We start from the raw sequence: 20,056 nt of genomic DNA on the forward strand, positions 1-20,056 counted from the left end.
GTTATGATTTTCTGCACTAACTGAAACACACTAAAAACCAAAGCTTCTTTACCAATGTTAGAAGTCACACTAATCTATTGGTATAAACACACTTTTATATTGAATTGGACAAGAGAACCACTTCACAAAATAGTAAGAGTAGCCACCTGGCCCACCAGCCAGAGCCTATGGCATCTTCAGTCATCAGTTTTTTACCAGATTTACAATACCAGGCATCAATTTCCTCCTGTTGAGCTTGCAATCTAAGAAGAAAGTGGTTGATTGCCCCCTCCCTCCTAATAATCATGCTACTATTTCCCCAGTAGGCACACCTTGCCTTAGACAGTTGGTGTTGTAGTATACAAATTCTAGCACTGGGTAAGACCACTGATGACTTTTCAACACCAGCACTCTGCATTACACTTTTCAATGATATTAAAGCTACCTAGCAGGAAGAAAGGTTCTAGTACAGTGTTCACTTGATTTCTCTATGTTCTACAATCAAAGTGTCTTCAGCAACAGGGGCCCACTCAGTTGTGTTAGGTAACTGAGAGATTTCTGTGCATGAAACTTACTACAGCTTCTGTGAGCAGCATTATTCCCCCATACAGGGTAGAGAGAGCCAAATGAAACTGACTGTGAAATCATGGCTACAGTTAAAGTATGTTAAAGTTTAAGATTAATGAACAGCATCACTCCATTGGAATCCTCAGTTACTTCTTTCACCCTACTTCCTTTCTTGAGGCAATGACAAGAGCTCTATATGAATTCTAAGTCTGATCCTATTCCTCTTCTACTGAATATTCACCAAAGTCACTTATTGCTTTCATCACAGCATCTCTCGCGGTTTCTTCTTGTTTCTTTTTGCTTAATAACTTCATCAGCAATACTGTCCTTAATCTCCTTTAGAATGAAACAAACTAGTAAAATTGACTAGACACAAAGTCATGCCCTTAACCAAGAAATTATTTGCATTTGATACCTGCTGGGAAAGGTAAACCAATTTACTTCAGTGTGTCATTGGGTAATTTCAGATAATCTTTGTCATTTCAGATAATCTTTGATTTTTGATGATATTAATCCTGTCAACTAGATGTTCATTATTAGTCTGTAAAGATTGTATCGTTCCTAAGAGTACCATATTCTTCCTTAATGATAGAATATGGAGAAGAAAACTGAAACCTAATAAACCATACTATAGGGCAGGCCTCATGCCCAGGATTAGTTGGTAAACGTAAAACATATTTTTTGTGTATGTATGCTTTTTGATTAGTTTGGGTATTGCTTGCCACGTTGATTTTCTTTCATTTTTTGGTTTGTCTATTTTGATTTTTTTGTTGTTGTTTTTATTGTTTTGAGAGAGGCAGAGAGAAAGAACATGAAGCTCTTTGGGTAGGGAGATCTAGAACTCCTGGAAAGTGTTGGGGGAAGAGAAAGAACAGGATAAAAATATATTCTATGAAAAAATTAATGCAGCATAATAAAGAATTAGTCAAACTATGACTATCATTTGTGGTCTTTTCAACTCTTCAAATTATGAGATAGTTAATATGTTATTATACTCAATATACTATTGATCCAGTAATATAGAGCTCTGATATTTCATGTAGATTCCAAATTCTTAGAAACATGATATTTGAGTCTTTTTTCTTTTTATTTTTATGGAAAAAAACCTTGGCGGGCAGGGTGCTGCACGCCTTTAATCCCAGCACTCGGGAGGCAGAGGCAGGTGGATCTCTGTGAGTTTGAGACCAGTGTGGTCTACAAGAGCTAGTTCCAGGACAGGCTCCAAAGCTACAGAGAAACCCTGTCTTGAAAAACCAAAAAAAAAAAAAAAAAAAAACTTATATTTGAGGAATAAGTACATGTGTACAGCTTTCAAGAATGGGGAGAAAGTATTAATTAGCACATCAAAATCATAATCAAGTTCACAGTTGTATAAGTGAGCTCCATGAAACCACTGAACTTGACCACTCTATGGGTATAAATAGTTTCTTAGAGGTTGTCGAAACAAATTGCCAGGAAGTCTGACAAGAGTGGGTAGCAATAGGCCAATTAGAAGAGGAAATAGGCTTTATGGGATTTTTGAAGGCTTTAGGGCAGATTCTTTCCTCTTGGAAGATTTTTCTATATCTTGGGTAAAACAGGGTCATTGGGCTTTGCCCTCTGGAAAGGAATCTGTACTTGTTATGGTCAGGCCAGTTTAGGAAATCAGATATATTTTGCCTGTGGCAGATGGCCATTTAGGGAGAAAAATGAAACTAAAATTATCTGATAAGAAGGTTTATGCGGACTGTTCGGGGTTAACTTTTTGTTTCCTCATCTCAGGCTAACCATTGTCATCTGTACAGCATTCTAGAGGCCTGCTTGTGACCTCACATTCCAGACTATTGTTGACAAAAGGGCCAAGAACTGTCTTCCCATCACTACTTCTGGCTGAGCAGGATTGGTGTCAGAGGGGTCTTCAGAAACATAGGAAATGAGTCAAAGGTAGGAGTCAGGCCGTGAGTAGAGAGTCGGAAGCCTGAAGAAATTCTTTCAGAATCACTGACCTTTGGGTCATTTCACTAATTGTTCCCTGAAACAAATTCTAAAGGGTCAGGAAACAGTTATTGTTATGACACAGGGTTAAGGTTAAGGTGGGCCTAGGTGGGGTAAGAGTCATCAATGCCCAAGAGAGGATCATAGCAAGAATCTTACATTGGAGTCAGCCTTTGAAGATGATAGTTTACAAGCCAATTCATGTAAGATGTTTTAATCTTCTTTTCCACTTGACCAACTAATAATGTAGTACCAATTCTGTTCACTGAGGACGAGACAGGAGCCTTCCTTTTCAGTGGTCAGAAAGTTGAGATTTTTATAGGGCCACTGAGGCTAGGAGGGTGATCTGACTTTGTAGGTCTGAGGTTGGCTCCTAGATGGAGTGGATTATCTGTTAGGATAGATGGAGACTATAGTCCAGGATCCTGGACACAGGACTCTAGTCAATACTGAAGCTTTTGAACTTATTCCAGTTGTGACTGGGAGGGTCATGGCTCATTTCTCTTTCAATGTTGAGGATGAGTTGAACACGTAATGAAGTGGGGATGGATGAGTCATGGATTAAGGTGTCTGCATATTGAGACTAGACCAGTACCAGAAGAAGATTCCTTATGGAGCTAGTTAGTATTTGGAGGTTAAGGTGTTGACGTACTGCCAAGAGTAGAAGGAGAGCGAGGTGGATTATGGTTATTGAAAAGGCAATCAGCTGGTGTTTCTGGAGGATAGGAAGGTACCAGCAGAGAGGAGAGGAGGAAATGGTCTCAGGGCTATGGAATGTGAAGTTTAGAGTTACTTTTGTGAAGGGGATGGCCACCAGGAGAGATTGTTAAAAGGGAAGCATGGGGTTGCATTGAGGGACTCATGAGTATTTCTGTAAGCACAGTACATTCTCAGGGAGTCATTTTGAATGGCCATCCATGAGGTGGCAGCAGAAGATAGGTCCTGATGTTGGAGATTTCAAAGCTTCAGTTAGATGATGGCTGTTGTATGGTCTCTGCTATGGCATCAGCAGGAGTGGGCAGATCCCTTTTGAGAGATTTAAAATTTTTAACTTTTTGTCTGGTGGAAGGCCCAAATCTTTCAAAATCAATATAGGTAAACCCTTCAACCCCTAGGCCTATTTGTCATCCTAGGGGTCTTGGATAGTGAAGATGACTGTGCCCCTTTCAGGGTCAAGTTTGAGTGAGAGTTATTGGGGGTTCTAACCCATAGCTTGAGGAGAAAAAAAAGATACCTACAGCCCCAGAATGAGTAATTTTCCCATGAGGTCTCAGCTTTACGGTTTGGTTGTTTGGTTCCGAGGAAAACAAATACATTTAGAGCCAGCACGGAGGGAAGAGGACAGAGTGAAACCACCATTGACTGAACAAGCTGCATAGAGATCAAATGAAATGTGAATGTCTGAAGCATATCCTGCTTCAGGACAGAAGGTAAACTAAAGGAGCTTTGGGAGGGGAGGGCTATTCAGCAAACATTTGAAAATTCCAAGCATGTTGTGCAGTCCTCTTGGTTGGGAGTGTGGAAAGAAGACTAAGCCCCTTAGAAGGAAAGATTCCAAATGCTGAAATGGGTGTTATATGGGAGACTCTAGGCTTCAGCTTTCCTGTCAAGTGGCAAAGAGTACTTATGAGGTCATGTGTTCAGACATCACTTAAGCTACAGAAGATGCATCCTGGCCATCAGTCCCTGAAATCTGGCTACAACAGGTATGGTGAGGAGGACCATATCCAGATACACCAAGTACGGGCTGGCAGCCAGCAGGTGAGAAACCTTCAGAAAAACTCAGGCACTGGGTAAAATGATTTTGTTACTAGAATCAGTGGAGGATTGAGGCAGGGCATGTTCAGTATGGTCCTGGAGAAGTTGTCTGTGCTTTGTGGGAGCCTAGCCTGTTTGGATGCTCACCTTCCTGGACCTGGAAGGAAGGGGGAGGATCTTGGACTTCCCACAGGGCAGGGAATCCGAACTGCTCTTCAGACTGGAGAGGGAGGGGGAATGGAGTGGGGGGAGGGGGAAAGGAGTGGGGAGAGGAGGAGAGGAGTGGGGGAAAGGGAGAGGAGTGGGGGGAGGGGGAGAGGAGTGGGGGAGGGGGAGAGGAGTGGGGGAAGGGGGAGAGGAGTGGGGGGAGGGGGAGAGGAATGGTAGGAGGGGGAGGGAAATGGGAGGCGGGGAGGAGGCAGAAATTTTTTCAACAAAAGAAATAAATTAAAAAAAAGAGTGAAAGAAGGTAATTAGTCACGGAATGAAGCTCAATCCAGAGGTAAATTTTTCAAGAACAAAATGACAGTTTTATATTAGCTCAAACGGGTCGAGGAAGGGAGGAACTCAGAGCATGACTCAAATGTGAGTTGGGGCTAGAGTTAGGAGTTGAGTTCAAGAAAGGTGAAGTTGAGAAGATCACTTTGAAAAGTGAGTCTTAATGAGTCTATTAGCCATTTATACATTTCCTGAGAACTGGGGTAGGTGGGATGTAGAAAGGCCACTGTAATGCTAAGGCCCTTTGAACAAACTGCGTGACTTTAGAGATTAATATCAGGCTAGTTTCTGGTTGTATGGATCTAGAAAGTTCAATTCTGAGCAATGCATTGTTTATGAGGTAGGAACAGACCATTTCTGCAGTTTCCGTCATAGCAGGGAAATTTTCTCCATATCCTGAGAAGGCGTCTATTATAGTAAGAAGAGATTTATGTGTTTTGTTAAGTGGCACATGTGTGAAATCTATCTGCCAGTCCTGTGCTGGAAGATTACCCTGAAAATTAGTGTGGAGTAAAGAAAGAAGGGATGGGGCAATCGTGGCAGATAGTCTAAAGAAGAGGGAAAAGGCTGGGTTAGAGGAAAAGAGACTGTAGAAACCAGTAGAGAAGTGGAGACCTACATGAAAGGCCTTGTGAAAAGTCACTAGGAAGGGGTTTCCCTAAGCATCAGAGAGACAATAACTGTCCTGTAGAATTTTGGACCATTTGCTCATATGGTGGCAAAATTTGTCAAGATCAATGAGAGTTTGGAAGTCCAGTGTGCCATTTTCAGGCAACCAAGACTGATTGTCAAGTTTGTATTGATGTCAAGCTGCATTATAGCAAAGAATATGACAGCAAGGTATAAATGGTATCTCTGGGCCTGAGAGAGGAAGAAGACAAACTTAACCTAGTAGACTGAGAGGAGTGAGTTAAGCAAGTACCAGAATAAAGTGGCTGAAGGTACAGACTCAAAATCTGAACTCAAATATAGTGGATTCCAGAAGCCTGAAGACACAAACAATCCAATCTTAGGAGGGCCAAGTAAGCAACTTGGTTCTGTTAGGAGAAATCATAACTGTAATAAGAGTAGGGAGACCATCCTCTACCTTTTATGATTGCAGGTAAATTTAATGAAGCTTAGTTTTTTAGGAAAGAAAGCTCGAAATAGCACAGCTAAGATAAGGGACATCAAGATTTATTTTCAATACTTAAGAGTTTCAAAACATAATGAAAAAAGAGTGGCAAAGTATTTGTAAAGCAGAAGAAAAATTAAAACAATATACTAAGAGTAAAATTATGAGAAAATACGACAGAATTGAGGATGGTTATTCAATCTAGGAATGGAATTCCCATTTGTAAGGGATCAAGGGTGTTGAAAGCCTATAAAACTGTATACTAAGAACACAAACATAGTCAGTGACAGTTGAAATTCACTACTGGTTAGGCCCAACTACATTTTTCCTTTTGTATTCCTTCATGTTTACTTGCTTCTTGTTCAACACTTTCATGCTAAAGATGAATCTCAGGATACCATGAATGCCCTGTGTTATACCACAGTGTCCCAACAGACAGTGTTTTACATTTGGTTTTGGTATATGATCATGAAAATCTTATTTCAGGGATTCCTGGTGACATAAACAAACTTTGATTATTATTGCAATTCATGCTTGTAAAATTATAATTATGTTTTTACATCACATTATGGTAGCTTTCCTTTTTATTTTTTTGCTATGTGCTACCTATTATATGTCAATTGAATAATATTCATTTTCAACTTTTGAACTGTTATAGATATTCAATCAATCAGCACCTGATAGGGGATAAACATGCAAGATGGTTGCAATATCATTGCATTATGTCCTTTTCTCACTTACTATGCCCAGGTGGTTTAATTTAAAAAAAATAAGATCAATGTTTGTTCAAATTGATTTTACTCACTAAAGAACACATTAAGAAAGACAAAGAGCTTTTTAATGATCATTTCTAAGTGCCTCTAAGGAGCTGTTAAATTGGATTATGAGGAGTGTTTTGGTAGTGACTGAAGTGTTATAAGAAGACAATACCTGCTTTGTGAAGTAAGGTAGATAAAAAATATTCGGTGTTCAATGTTACTTTTCCTACACACGCTTCAATGAATCAGTGTGTATTTCTCCATTTCTTCATGAGATTGCCCACATAGTGGGCTCTTTGTCTTTCTTAAGGTGAATAATCTTGGCTTGTCTTCAGTTTGTGCAATGTGTTCACCTTGGCAAAACTGATTTGAGAAGAAAGAGAATTCATAAAAAGCTTTTCATACTAATGTTTAAAAACATTGATATTTATAACTTTTCTCATTTCATATTAAGTCATAAATACCAAGATTATTCAGTTTCACTGTTGTACTTGAAGCTAACTTTCCATAGAATTGTGCTCTCTCTCTCTCTCTCTCTCTCTCTCTCTCTCTCTCTCTTTTTCTCTCTCTCTCCTCTCTCTCTCTGCAGTTTCAAAGGTTTTTTTTCCTATTAGTTACCTGATGCTGGTTTTGACAGAAGGGATAGCTATTCATGAAGCTACAACAAGTATAGATTAGTAGTTGACTGCATGCTTTGAAGGTAAAAAGCCCTGAGTTCAATTTCAGCACCCTAATTCCACCAAAGGCACTGCCATAAAGGAAAATAATGAGAATTAAAGATAAATATAAGTAAAACTAAAGAAGAGAAGCAAAGAAAGAACAAATACACGGAGATTTCAATTTGATGATTATGGGGCTAGAGATGTGGCTCTGTAAATATCACTAGCTGCTCTTTCCTAGAATCCAGTTTTGGTTCGCAGCATCCACATGGTGCCTCACAGCCATCTACAACTCTAGTTTTAGAGGATCCAACACCTTCTTCTGGTCTCCACAGGTAACAGGCAGAAATGTGGCATACAAACATACATGCAGGTAAAACAGTCACACACGTAAATGCTAAAATAATATAATTTAAAAGGAATATAGGTATCTTCAGTTAAAACCTATGCTTATATACAAGTAGAGAATTCATTCAAATATATTTCCTGTGTTGACACTAGTTCAACAGAGAGATGAACTTGCTTATTTTCATATAATTTTTCATTTACATTATTAGTTATAAAATCAGAATAAATCAAATATAAAATGAAGCAAAATAGTTTTCATTTTTGCTTTTAAATCTCCATCTCTAATTCACAAACTCTAATAAAAGATTGCTAATATAGTTCAAGAAACATTGAATTTAAGGGTAGAATTGAACATCATTTAGCAAGAAGAATGAGCAGCAACTTTAAAAATATTGCTATTTAATAGAATCTCTACCTTTCAACCAAGTTATCATTCATTCATTATTATAAGTGATCTACCATTGAACTATCTAACCAGACATTTTCCTTTTTAATTACTTTTGTTCATACAATATTTTGATCATATTCTTTCTCCTCCCCAACTCCAATATTCTTCCCACTATCGCCAAGCTCTCCCTGTCCTTCCCTCTTCCTCCCCCTCTGAAAAAACACCAATCCAAAGGAGGGGTGTGGAAACCCAAATAAAAACAAACAGGCAGACACAAACAAAAGAAGGAAGGAAACTAATAAGAGAAAAAATCTTACCAAAACAGAACAAAACAAAACAAAGGTGCTTACAAAAAAACACCATCAACAAAAACATGGAACATTTTGTGTTTGTCTGCTACCACTAGGCATGGGGCAAGCCGTGGACTGTGGCTGACAGACACAGTGACATTCTATTGAAGAAAGTTGATTTTTCCTTTGCAAGCAGGTATCGGATGCTAATAGCTTCTTGGTTAGGAGCTGGACTATATGATTTTTCTATTTTTGAAATGAAAATTACCAATTACATTTTAATAATCAACTTGCAGAAAAGTTCATGTTATTCTCTTAATATTATTATGCTTCCCTTAAACATGTTAGCTACAACCGAGCAGTGGTGGTGTATACCTTTAATCCCAGATCTTGAGAGGCAGAGGCAGACAGAGATCTTCATGAGTTCAAGGCCAGCCTGGTTTACAAAGTGAATTCCAGAACAGAGAAGTCCTATTTTGAGAAACAAACAAAAGTTAACTCCATCCTTTGGGGTGCCATTCAGAAAAGCATTTGGTTTTTTTTGTTTGTTTGTTTGTTTGTTTTTTTTGTTTGTTTGTTTTTTTGAGACAGGGTTTCTCTGTAGCTTTGGAGCCTGTCCTGGAACTCCCTTTGTAGACCAGGCTGGCCTCGAACTCACAGAGATTCGCCTGCCTCTGCCTCCCGAGTGCTGAGATTATTTTTTTTTTTGTTTGGTTGGGTTTTTTTTTTTTTGTTTTTTTTTTTAGAAAAACTAAGTGAAGGTGACAGTTTTAGCTCACTGAGAATTATTTTGACTCACTGTATTTAAATAACAAGCCACTGGAAGAATGAAGCATAGGAGATAAGCCAGATTTCAAGCTGACAATAGAATGAAACTTTACCACATAGGAACAAAATGAGAGAGGTCCATTGAATATTTTTATTTCCTCAACTGGACTTTAAATGAACATATTGGGTCAGAACTAAAACATTTGTGTTTCCATACGTATACAGCTACACATTAGTGTATACATATAGTATATAACGACTACAGAAAGCTTAAAAGAACACATTTATTAAACATTGTTCTAGATTTTTTTTGAAAACTCAGCATTGCTCAATTTATTTTTCTATGAAGCCAAAAACTAATAATATTTGCTCTTAGTGAATAATTAGGTTATCATCTTAATCATTATTGAAGCAGAATGCTAGCTAGCTATAGGAGCTGTGTAAAATATATTGACTGCCTTCTTCCAGAGTAATTGCTGGACCTCTTTGTGCACATAATCAATTTCAGCAATAAATGTTCTCTAGCTTTAAGCACTTTGTCCCACAAAAACTCAAGAGCTCTTTGAAAAAAAATGATATTTCATAAAGATTTTAATCATTGATGTCTTTGTCTTGTGTATGGACAAGTATTGATTCATTGTCATTTTTTAATCACCTCAAATCTCAGCTAACACAAACACTATTATTTCAAGTATACAGGTATGACACACCAATTTTCTTTTCTTTGATAAGATTCCTCATGTGTTCCTAGGTTGCTGTGGGTGGACAAAGTAGATTTGCTGGTTGTAACTATGCTTTTTTCTGGATGCCTAGTTGCCTCCTAGTGTGTAACACTCTCCTATGAGATAGCTAGGGCAACTTGTCTCTCCTTCACATCTCTCATCTTCTCCAAACCTGGCTCAGGTGTGTTTCGATAGTAAAAAAAAAAAAAAAAAAAAGTTTCACACAGAGTACAGAAAAACTGTTCAAACCCTTTTGAAGTCAACATTTGGAAGTAGGATGCAAACCTCTCTGATGCATTTTACTTGTCAAAGCAAGTCAGGGACTGACACAGATTCAAGAGGCAGGAAATGAGGAAGAGAAAAGCAGCGAAACCACATTGTAAAGGGCATGGACTCATTAAAGGATGAAATATTTGGACCAATTTTGCTGTTAATAAACCATTTAGAGCAGATGTTCTTGCACAATTTAGTTCCCTTGCCAAGTAATATTTTAACACAAGAATAGCCTCTAAACAATGCCAATATCAGTCTTTCTGAAAGAGTATTCACTGTTAAAACATGACTAATTATTAAAATTAAAATATGGTTTGAGTGTATCAAAATTAGAAGCCATGTTTAAAAGTCTAAAGACAATAGATGTGTCCATATTTCTTTGAGTGCCATAACAAATATTCTCTGATGTAGTCTCTTATACATCTGTAATGTGATCATTTTCTGCCCCTCAATAGAACCTATGCTTGAAGAACTGTCTTACTGCGATTAGTATAAAATGAAATTTGATCCTAGCATCTGAAGGTCATTGTGCTTGTACTCTCTTCCACCTTCCACATTTTCCTGTTAATAATTTATTCAACTTTTAAGAATCAGTAGAGAAACTCCTGCTTTCTGTTATTCTCCCAGAATGGAAAAAAAAATCTCTTATTTGTACCAGCAGTACATTTATGACACCAGTCTCAAGAGGATTATAATTATAATTGCTTTAAAGTACACCTCTTTCCCAGAAGGTGACAAAATCTGTGAAAACAATAGCAATAGGTAAAGGGAAAAAAAAACACCTTTCATCTCTCTATTCTTCCTGGTGTGTGGGACAGAATGAAGCATGTGACTCATTTTGATTAAATGTTGTGTAACTTAAATACTTCTCTCCTTTGACATGTGATGAAAACAAGTGAAGTGTTATATAATTTAACAACATTTTTTGCACAATTGAGAAAAACCAGAAGAGCAGTTTAAATAAGTGCTATTTGCTTTCAAGTACCGTTTTCTTCAAAATAAATCCAATAAATGGAGGATTTTAAAATGCAACTGGCATGTTTATATGTTTATGAAATGCCTGAAGTAAATGCACAAACCCAAAACTTATTATTTTATTTGCTGCTAACTTAATCCTCATCACCTTTTAGGACTGTATTTTTAATTTTCAATTTAGTTAATGATAACAAGAGAATAGTTTTCAAAACCTTTAGACAATATTGCCTTAGTTGAGTTACTGCTCTGGAGCAGTCTTTGCCATATTTGTTAAGAATGCCAGTAATACAGATATCCCAAGGAGTTAACAGAATCTCTGATGTTAATCAATATAACAATTTACAGGTTTAGTTCTTTTTTCAAATGTTTAGTCTTTGTGAGTATGTTTTTATGGGTGTCTGCTTGGAAAGTGACTAGATGAGCATGTGTGGTAGTGTATATGTGGAGGTCAGAGAACAACTTTGGGTGTCAGTCTATATTATTACTTGAGACAGGGTACTGTGTTCAACACTGTGAATATCAGTCTAGGTTGAACCATCTTCACAGCCCTAAACCTAAGAAAAATATCATAATGTATATGAAAGAAGTACCACTTTGCCCATTATCTTGCCACAAATTCAGCCCAGCATAAAGAATAACTACTTTTGTCAAATAGCATGTGACATTAAGTAACTTAAGGGAAAGAACTGATTACTTGAAAACGTTGCTATCTTGAGAGAGTGGAGAGATGACTAAGTGGTTAAGAGCACTTCTTGCTCTTGCGGAGGACCTGGTCTAGGTTTGGTTCTCAGGGTCTCTTCTCACTGCTCCAGCTTCTGCAGAAATGTGGCATGTGCATAGAAGAAGAAAAACACTCATACCCGATAAACAAAATAACAAAGTGAAAAACAAAAACAAGTTTTAAAACTTGTATTTTGGAGATTATGAAGATGCCCAAATTATAATTATCTATCAGTAATTCTGAATGATATTATAAGCAAATCACCATAACTTTAACAACATTTAGATAGCAAGAATGGTTAAGAGATTGGTAGGTAAAGTGTCTACATTTAGAGTTTATGTAATGCTTAATTGTGGTGACTTTAGAAAAATTATTTATATTCTCTATGCCTCAAATTTATTATGTGTAAATTATAGATGGATTTCCTTGGTTATTGTAGAAGTTAATTAAAGCAAAATATGTAAGGTACACTGATGTTTGGCTCAAAAATTAATGAATAAATCTATATGAAAATGATTCATATGGAAAAAGCCAATATTCAACCATGCACTACTACTACAATATTGGAAACATCTTCTGGTTCAACTTGTTAGAAGGAAATAGAAATACAAGAGGCATAGAAGTGTTTACTTACATACTTACATATTCTATACCATGTAACCTTATGAATCATTTCCTTTGTTTAGTGTCTACAAAGTGGCTTTCAGTATAGTCAAATAAGATATTATGAATTGACCAAGGTTCATTTCCTCACTGAGCAGCAGAATAGCATGATTAGGGGAAAAAACAATGTTTTGTCACACACGTTGAACACATACAATTGCCCAGGACTGTAACTAGGAAAATATATATAAATTAAAAATAAAATATAAATTTATTATTTATTGAATACATGAATGTTCTTAGGTCATTGCTTTTACATGTGTGAATAAATTTATACCACCTTAGATTTTATTTCATTCTAAGTACTGATAGATAGTATTTCCTCAGTAATCTTATTTATTATGTCATATTTGTATATGACATGTATATATATATATATATGTGTGTGTTTACATACTTCAAAACAAAATGCTTCATTTTGACAACTTCATGCTATATTTTTATTTAAAACGCTTGTTGGAATAGATCATAACTCATTTATTTGCCTATCACTATGTGTCCAAATATAAATAATTTACCTATGTGATTTAGTATAAAAATTAAGGTATCTTTCAGTATTTCAATGTATATGGAACATATAATTCTTATAAAGGAGAGTTATCTAAATTCAAATATTGTAAGTCTTCTATGTTACATTTTTTAATTTCATTAATGCTATATAAAATAATATATGATACAAAATTACCAAAGTTTTGCAAATTTTAGTTTTAGAAATCATGGAGAAATGAACTAGGATTATCCTTGGTAATTTATAAATGGTAAATCAGAAGTCTAAGTAAAAAATTCATTTTTTTTAAACAAAGTTTGTAAGACATAGACTTTATCAGACAATGAAACATGCTGACTTTGTTAATCATGTTTTTCCTTTATTGTTTAAAACAAACCATTTATAGACAATGACTTGATTGCCTTTGATTGTTGTGTTGCTACTGCTCAAGGTTGTAATGTGAAATCTGCCTGAGTCACTTTTTATGCACTTAGTACTATAGCATACACATTGGATGCTAGTGATTATGTTTTATAAAGATGCACTGCTGAATAGAATGACATTTTGCAACTGGGGTGAATGTGAAAGTTTTATATTATATAACTTAGCTGTTGAGTACTTCTTAGCTCCAAGGAATAACTTGGCTTTTTCTTCATTATCTTTGCAGCCAGATTTCAGTGCTATTTCTGGTACATAAGAGTCTCTAAAAGTATTTGATGCTAAGTGATAATGAATAAATACATGTTAATTTTCTTCTGTTAAATCCTAAGAACATTCTAGAACTTCGATACTCCTGTTAAAGAAGAAAATGTATTCCAGTGATACATTTTGCTTTTTGCGATGACATTCCTAGAGATATAATTGGTAGATTAAGCCTAAATAAGAATATTTGGGCTTTCAATTCCTGCCTGACATGGATGTCTGTGACAATTTTTTGCAATGTGTAAAGTGTCAAAATAGTGATGGTTCATCCACTTTCTCATTTTTCTCTCCTGGGTAACTAGCTTGACTATACTGGCAGATTCCCTAGCCCAAGAATTTCCAGGTGCATTTGGCTAATGGCAGGTCTTAAAAGAAACATGAAAGTAAGAGTTAGAATGATAAGGACACTTGAGTGATAGGGGATCCTCTCAGGCAGCCATCTTGCTTGTTTAATTGTCTATAGACCAAAAATTGCTCTCTTCTCTGAGTCTAGGAGTAAACATACTTCTCTCTATTCTAGTGGTTTCATAAGACTCTATCTTCATCTTCGCAAACATTCTTTTGATATACCTTTACAATATTACTCATTCTTGCAATGGTCGTTGGATCCTCAAAACAAAGTTGGAACCTTACTACCTGGTAGAAACATTTAACATGAAGGATGACACAAGAAATATAATTTGAGTTTATCAAACACTTTCTCAATCTGGGACTATATTGGACGCATTACATTTATTGGCAATTTAATCTTTATGATATCAAGTTAGATAGTGCTATTGATCACTCTGAGTCTAATCTCACAAAGGGGGAATTGTCAAGAAGTATGAGCATTATCTTTCAAAATACTGGAATAAATTCATGATAGTTAGCATCTTTTAAGCATATCTTATTTTTTAAAATTCCATTCTACATAAAATTTTCACATCATTACCACACAATCTGGGTAATACAATATTTTGTTTATAAAAATTGAAATAATTAGGCATGGATTAGAAGGGAGACTTGCCCAGGATTTCATAAGAATATAGAAGATTTGGATTTCAATAAAAGCATTGTGAATGTAGAGTAAATTTTATTCATAAAATTACAATTTTTGTGCTTTGTAAAACACATTTTATCAGAGTGAAATTTTCTTTCCAAATTCTCTCTATATAATCCATAGCCCTTTCAATCATTACATTCCAAAATTAAAGCTGAAGAATGTTTTATTTGTCTTTATTGAGAGGCTTGTAAAGCATTATTAATATGTATTGTTCACAATTTGTATAGTGCTCATTCTTGAACAAACTAGTCCACAGAAGTGTCATGAGGTTGTTACTCTGTTTACAAGTATGATTGCTGGTAATATGAATCTGTTCATTGAACTATATAACTTAAGATATATATATATTTTCTGTATGTATATTATGCTGCAATACAATGGTTGTTAAATTTTTTAAAACCATACTTAAGGAAAAATATCACCTATGAAGAGTTCCTCTTTAAACTATAGTGGGCTGCTTCATTTTGTGCTGAGCACTCCAGTCGCATTGCCTCCCTGGAGATCTTGAATCCTCACTATTGCAGTCCTTTTGCTGTTTCCAGGGTCCAGACATTTGTAATCACTGAGCAGTCTCTTGACTTTTTGAGCAACAGATATATCCAAGGCTTGACCTTTTTGTAACTAGAAGGTCATGCTAAATTATCCGTGTGCTTTTTACCTCTTACTGGAACATTGTATTGATCCTTCTGTATTTTCAGGTTAAAAGACTGATGCAACTCCGAATAGTTAGAGACCACTTAAACAGCTTCACAAATGCATTTCTGAGCCTTTCACAGTTTTTTTTTTATTTTAATTTTTCTCCTCTTTGTTTATACCACCTATTAATATTTTTAACATTGTCTGGGCTTCCATGTTTCTTAGTTCTTTACTTACAGTACTGTAGAGGGATTGTTATTTTATGATCACTTCATCTTGCTACTTGGGTTTGCAAAGAAGAAGTCAATAACTGCATGGGTGAATCTGCTGAGTAATGTCAAAAGTTCACAGAGTTCATTTAATAAAGGAAGCATTAGTCATGAAAGGAACTGAAGACAGAGAGCCACAGAATCATGTGGCACAAAAAGGATCTGACACTTTGATTTACAAAATCATTTTTGCACTTGAAAAGAAAGCCATTAACGATGGGATTTTAGGAAAATAGGATGCTTTCATTACCCTAAATGTCATCTGTGAAGAAAAAAAAGATGTTATAGATATCAAAGAGGAAATGGGATAGAAACAAACTGAGATTTAATTAAAATAGCCAAAGAAGCAACAGAGCAAGGGCGTGAATCTTCTATGAGCTTCCCAATCCACCATTTATTTCCTCATTCTCAGTGATTTATGTGCACAATTACAGTTCTCCTTCCTTACTATTTTTCTAGGGGCTACACTTATACTCTTATACTATTATCTACTATTATAGGGGTTGTACTCATATACACTGCAAATGAGCTCAACATTTTCTATGTGATTCAATAGCATGCTAAAATTTCACATGTACCTAGTACTTAGCACTAAATACAGAAGCGCTAATAGAATAAAGGTTAAAATCAACCCATATTTATTGAATATGAATTAGTTGCCCACCAAAATGCAATACCTATAGAGTATAACATTTTTTCATTTAAACTTCACAAGTGTGCTCTGAGCTGCTATTATATCAGTTTCCATTTTACAAATAAGTTCAAAGGTTTACTTGCTTTAATAGGATACCATAGCTAGTGAACAGGGCACCTGAGTGCCAAAGTTAGCTTCTGCTGCCTTTGTAACCTGTGATCCTTTGCAGTATAGTATCTATAACTCTGTCTAACAAGAAGTTGAGAGTAGTTAAAACCAAGTGCAGGATGCAGGAGTAATGAGATTTTCTTTTCTCTGTGTGGGGTAGTCATATTACATGTAAACTAAGCATCTGAAGCTCCGTGACATTTCGTTGAGAACTGCTTTCGTAGGTGGGAATTTTACTCAAAAGTGCTTTGATATTTGCTTTTACATTAAAGCAAACATACATTAAAAGAAGCAGAGCAAAAACTGCTTCAGCCTGTGCTCTTAAAGAACTGTTAAACCTTAAGATATTGAATTGATACTGCCGTATCCAGGATGAATTCATTCAATCTCATTTGCTGGAATCATTTTTCTTCTGGATGAAAATATGGCCAGTGTAACAAATAAGACTTGGATTTCTGTTATGATACTTCAGTGAATCATTGGTTATATATGTGCTTTGAAAACTGATAAAATAATATTATCAGTCTCTTTTCTACTAACCTGCCGCTTCTTTGCACTAAGATCATTAACTAGTTATACTTGGGAACCTTTGAAGGGAGTAGTATCATCATTTACTCCTCTTCCATTTTGGTCAAATTTGCCATTAAAGAGAAAATTACAGAGTCTGTGTCACATTTGGACTGTAGGTAAGGTTCTCTAAGCTTGTTGGTCTTTACTTTTTTTCCCTAATCAAAGCATATGTTTGGTGCTATATGATATTTATATTAGGTGCTCTGAGACACATTTCATATTTCTCACCTTCTATTCTTTATGAATAAATGTCAGTTTGTCATCATTGTTCTTCTTGGTTTGTCAGAGTTTGTCTGACAACCAATATAGACGCCTGGTATGGCCTAAGAACAGCAATCTTTGCCAGAAAAAAATACATTTGCTTATATTAAAAACTGGTATATCTGGAAGATGCTTCTTTTCATAATTTTAGAAGATACTCTTTTTTCAGTTGCTTTGATAAAACTTGCTGCTGAAATAAACAACATTTCAAGTTGTACTTTAATTTACTTGGAAAACAAAATCTCAGTATTATGTTTACATTCCTGATATTTATGGTATTATCAGGAAATATACAGTCATCTGCTTAAAGAGTCATAAAATATCACTGTTTTAAGATTTACTTATACATAATAGTATACATAATAATCATTTTTAAAAATCTTTCAGCATGTTAATATTTTGTACTCTTTTCATTCTTACACTGTAGTTTCAAAAAGAACTACTGGGGCATAATTTAAAAAAATAGTTTGTAAAAAATTGTCCTTAGTTAATATCATATCACAAAACCTGAGCATACAAGAATGAGTGACTTGCCTGCAGAAGCCAGGATTTTCTTCATAGAAGGCACCTATCTAGGCAGCTACAGGGCCAGTCATTGACATTGCTATCTGGCTGTGGGACAATCCAACTTTTATGTCTTTAATCATAGATAAATCAATGTTTTTCTTGAAATCAGGGATTTTCTTGATAAGTAACTTACAAAGTTTATTTGCAATCTAAGTGGCTTGTTAGTAGTGGCAAATCACTTAAAGTCTAATGTTAGGCCTGTTATTTGACACGCAGGAGAAAACAATTCATGATTCGAGTCCACAGACTGGTATTTCCACAGTTACGTTTTCCTGGATCCACTTATTTAATGCTCGTGGTATTATCATTCTTGAATATGTTTTCCCAGCTGGAAGGAACTACTGTCATCAGAGCACTATGTGTCTGATTTACCAATATGAGCTCCATGCAGCATCTTGCGTAGGTTTGTTGATGTTCCATTAATTTCAGTGCTAGATAAGCTAAGTCTTTGTAGATAATCTGGGTGATAAGAGAGCTGGAAATAATCTCACCAAGAGGAATTGTGGGTATTTTTAAATGAAAACTAGAAAATATTTGGAGTGTCTGTCAGAAGAAACAGTATCTGTACGAGATAACAGAGTAGAAAGATGAGGGTGAAAGAATAGCATGGTAAGATGGAAGGAGCAGAGAGAGGCTTCAGAAGTTACCTAGAACCAATGCAAAACATTGGATTTAGATTTCTAGTTTTGTAACAAGGGACTGCACAGCCAAGTTCTTTGTCTTACCTGCTCCTATAAGATGAGTGCATTACTGTTAAGATGACGGAAATGATGCAACGGTGATAAGATCCATTTGCACAATTTAGTATCTCCCATTCCTAGTTACTCTAAGAATTTTAGGATTTATTAGTGATTATAGTAATTTTTAGGTTCTTTAATGGAATTTCAAAGTAGATATCCTATAAAAATAAGTGAAAAACCTTATTAGACTTATTTTCACCCTGTTTAAACCAATTTTTCTATCTACAGCCTTACCACACTGAACACCATGCATCTTATCTGATCCCAGAAGTTAAGCATGGTTAGGCCTGGATAGTACTTGGATGGGAGACCAACTAGGATTACTAGGTATTTGGGTGTAAGACCACCTAAAATTAGCGGTCTGATAGGCTTCAAACTAACTACTGGCTAACTAAAATAAATCAGATATTCTCAAAACTTGATTTGTTTTAATATGAGAACAAGACTTTCTGAATTATTGTATGTAAGGTGTGACAAAAGGCTGTTGAATAATATGACAGATTAATTGGATGAATTATGCTCTAAATTTCAACTTGCTGTCATTAAGAGTTTAAGTACATTTGTCCTAATGTTATAATTTCTTTGATCCTCATGATCAGCTTGAACTTTCTTTTTCATCCATTACTCCTGGCCACTTATTAATTTGATACATCAAATGCTCTTAAATATAGTTTTAAATGTCCAAAGTTTTTGTCATAGATATAAATCATAAAAAATATAATTTCTTCAAGTGGGTGTGTTTTTTTATTTCAGTTTGGAAAGCAGCGCATAGACAACCTCTTCAGTGACCTGCAGGATGGGAAACGCCTCCTAGACCTCCTGGAAGGCCTGACGGGACAAAAACTGGTAAGAACCTTCCTTCCTTCTTTCCTTCCTTCCTTCCTTCCTTCCTTCCTTCCTTCCTTCCTTCCTTCCTTCCTTCCTTCCTTCCTTCCTTCCTTCCTTCCTTCCTTCCTTCCTCCTTCCCTCCCTCCCTCCTTCCCTCCCTCCCTGCCTGCCTTCATTCTTTCTCTCTCACTCTCTTCCCTCGCTCCTTCTTGCTCTTTCTTTTCTTTCTCATGTGTATGTGTGTGGGAGTGAATGCATGTTTTCATATGGACATACAGGCATGTGTGTGCAACTGTGTGTGTGTGAAGGCAAAAGGTTGACTGATGATATCTGGCTCAGTCTCTCTCTGAGGCAAAGTCTCTCACTTGAACCTAGATTTCATCAATTTAGCTGGTCTATTTAGTCAGCTTTCTTCTGTGGTCCCTGTCTCTGCCTCCTGAGCCCTGGGATCACAGACAGGTTACCATGCTTATTTGGCAACTATGTGTGTGCTAGGGATCCATACTCTGGCCCTCAAACTTGTACATTGAAAAATCTCCGCAGTCCAGGAAATTTATTTTGAAATTCACAGTAATCTCAATGAAGTGTCAGACCTCAAAGAAGTAGTTTTATTTCAGTTATCTCATGAAATTCACGAATGTATTAGATAAACAAGACAGTCTTATTACTGAACTAAATCATATTATAAATTTCTTTT

The 20,056-nt window shown here is 35.9% G+C and overlaps 1 protein-coding gene across 1 annotated transcript in view; it reads left to right on the forward strand.

Annotated features, from left to right (window-relative positions):
• The window catches only part of Dmd (dystrophin), a 2,258,623-nt gene that overhangs the window by 440,841 nt on the left and 1,797,726 nt on the right, over positions 1-20,056 (forward strand). The window contains exon 3 of the mRNA XM_057760244.1: positions 19,285-19,377. Within this exon, the coding sequence (XP_057616227.1) occupies positions 19,285-19,377 (93 nt within the window). The remainder of the gene's footprint in view (positions 1-19,284; positions 19,378-20,056) is intronic.

The sequence above is a fragment of the Chionomys nivalis genome, chromosome X (assembly GCF_950005125.1).
Source record: "Chionomys nivalis chromosome X, mChiNiv1.1, whole genome shotgun sequence".
NCBI classification, from domain to species: domain Eukaryota; kingdom Metazoa; phylum Chordata; class Mammalia; order Rodentia; family Cricetidae; genus Chionomys; species Chionomys nivalis.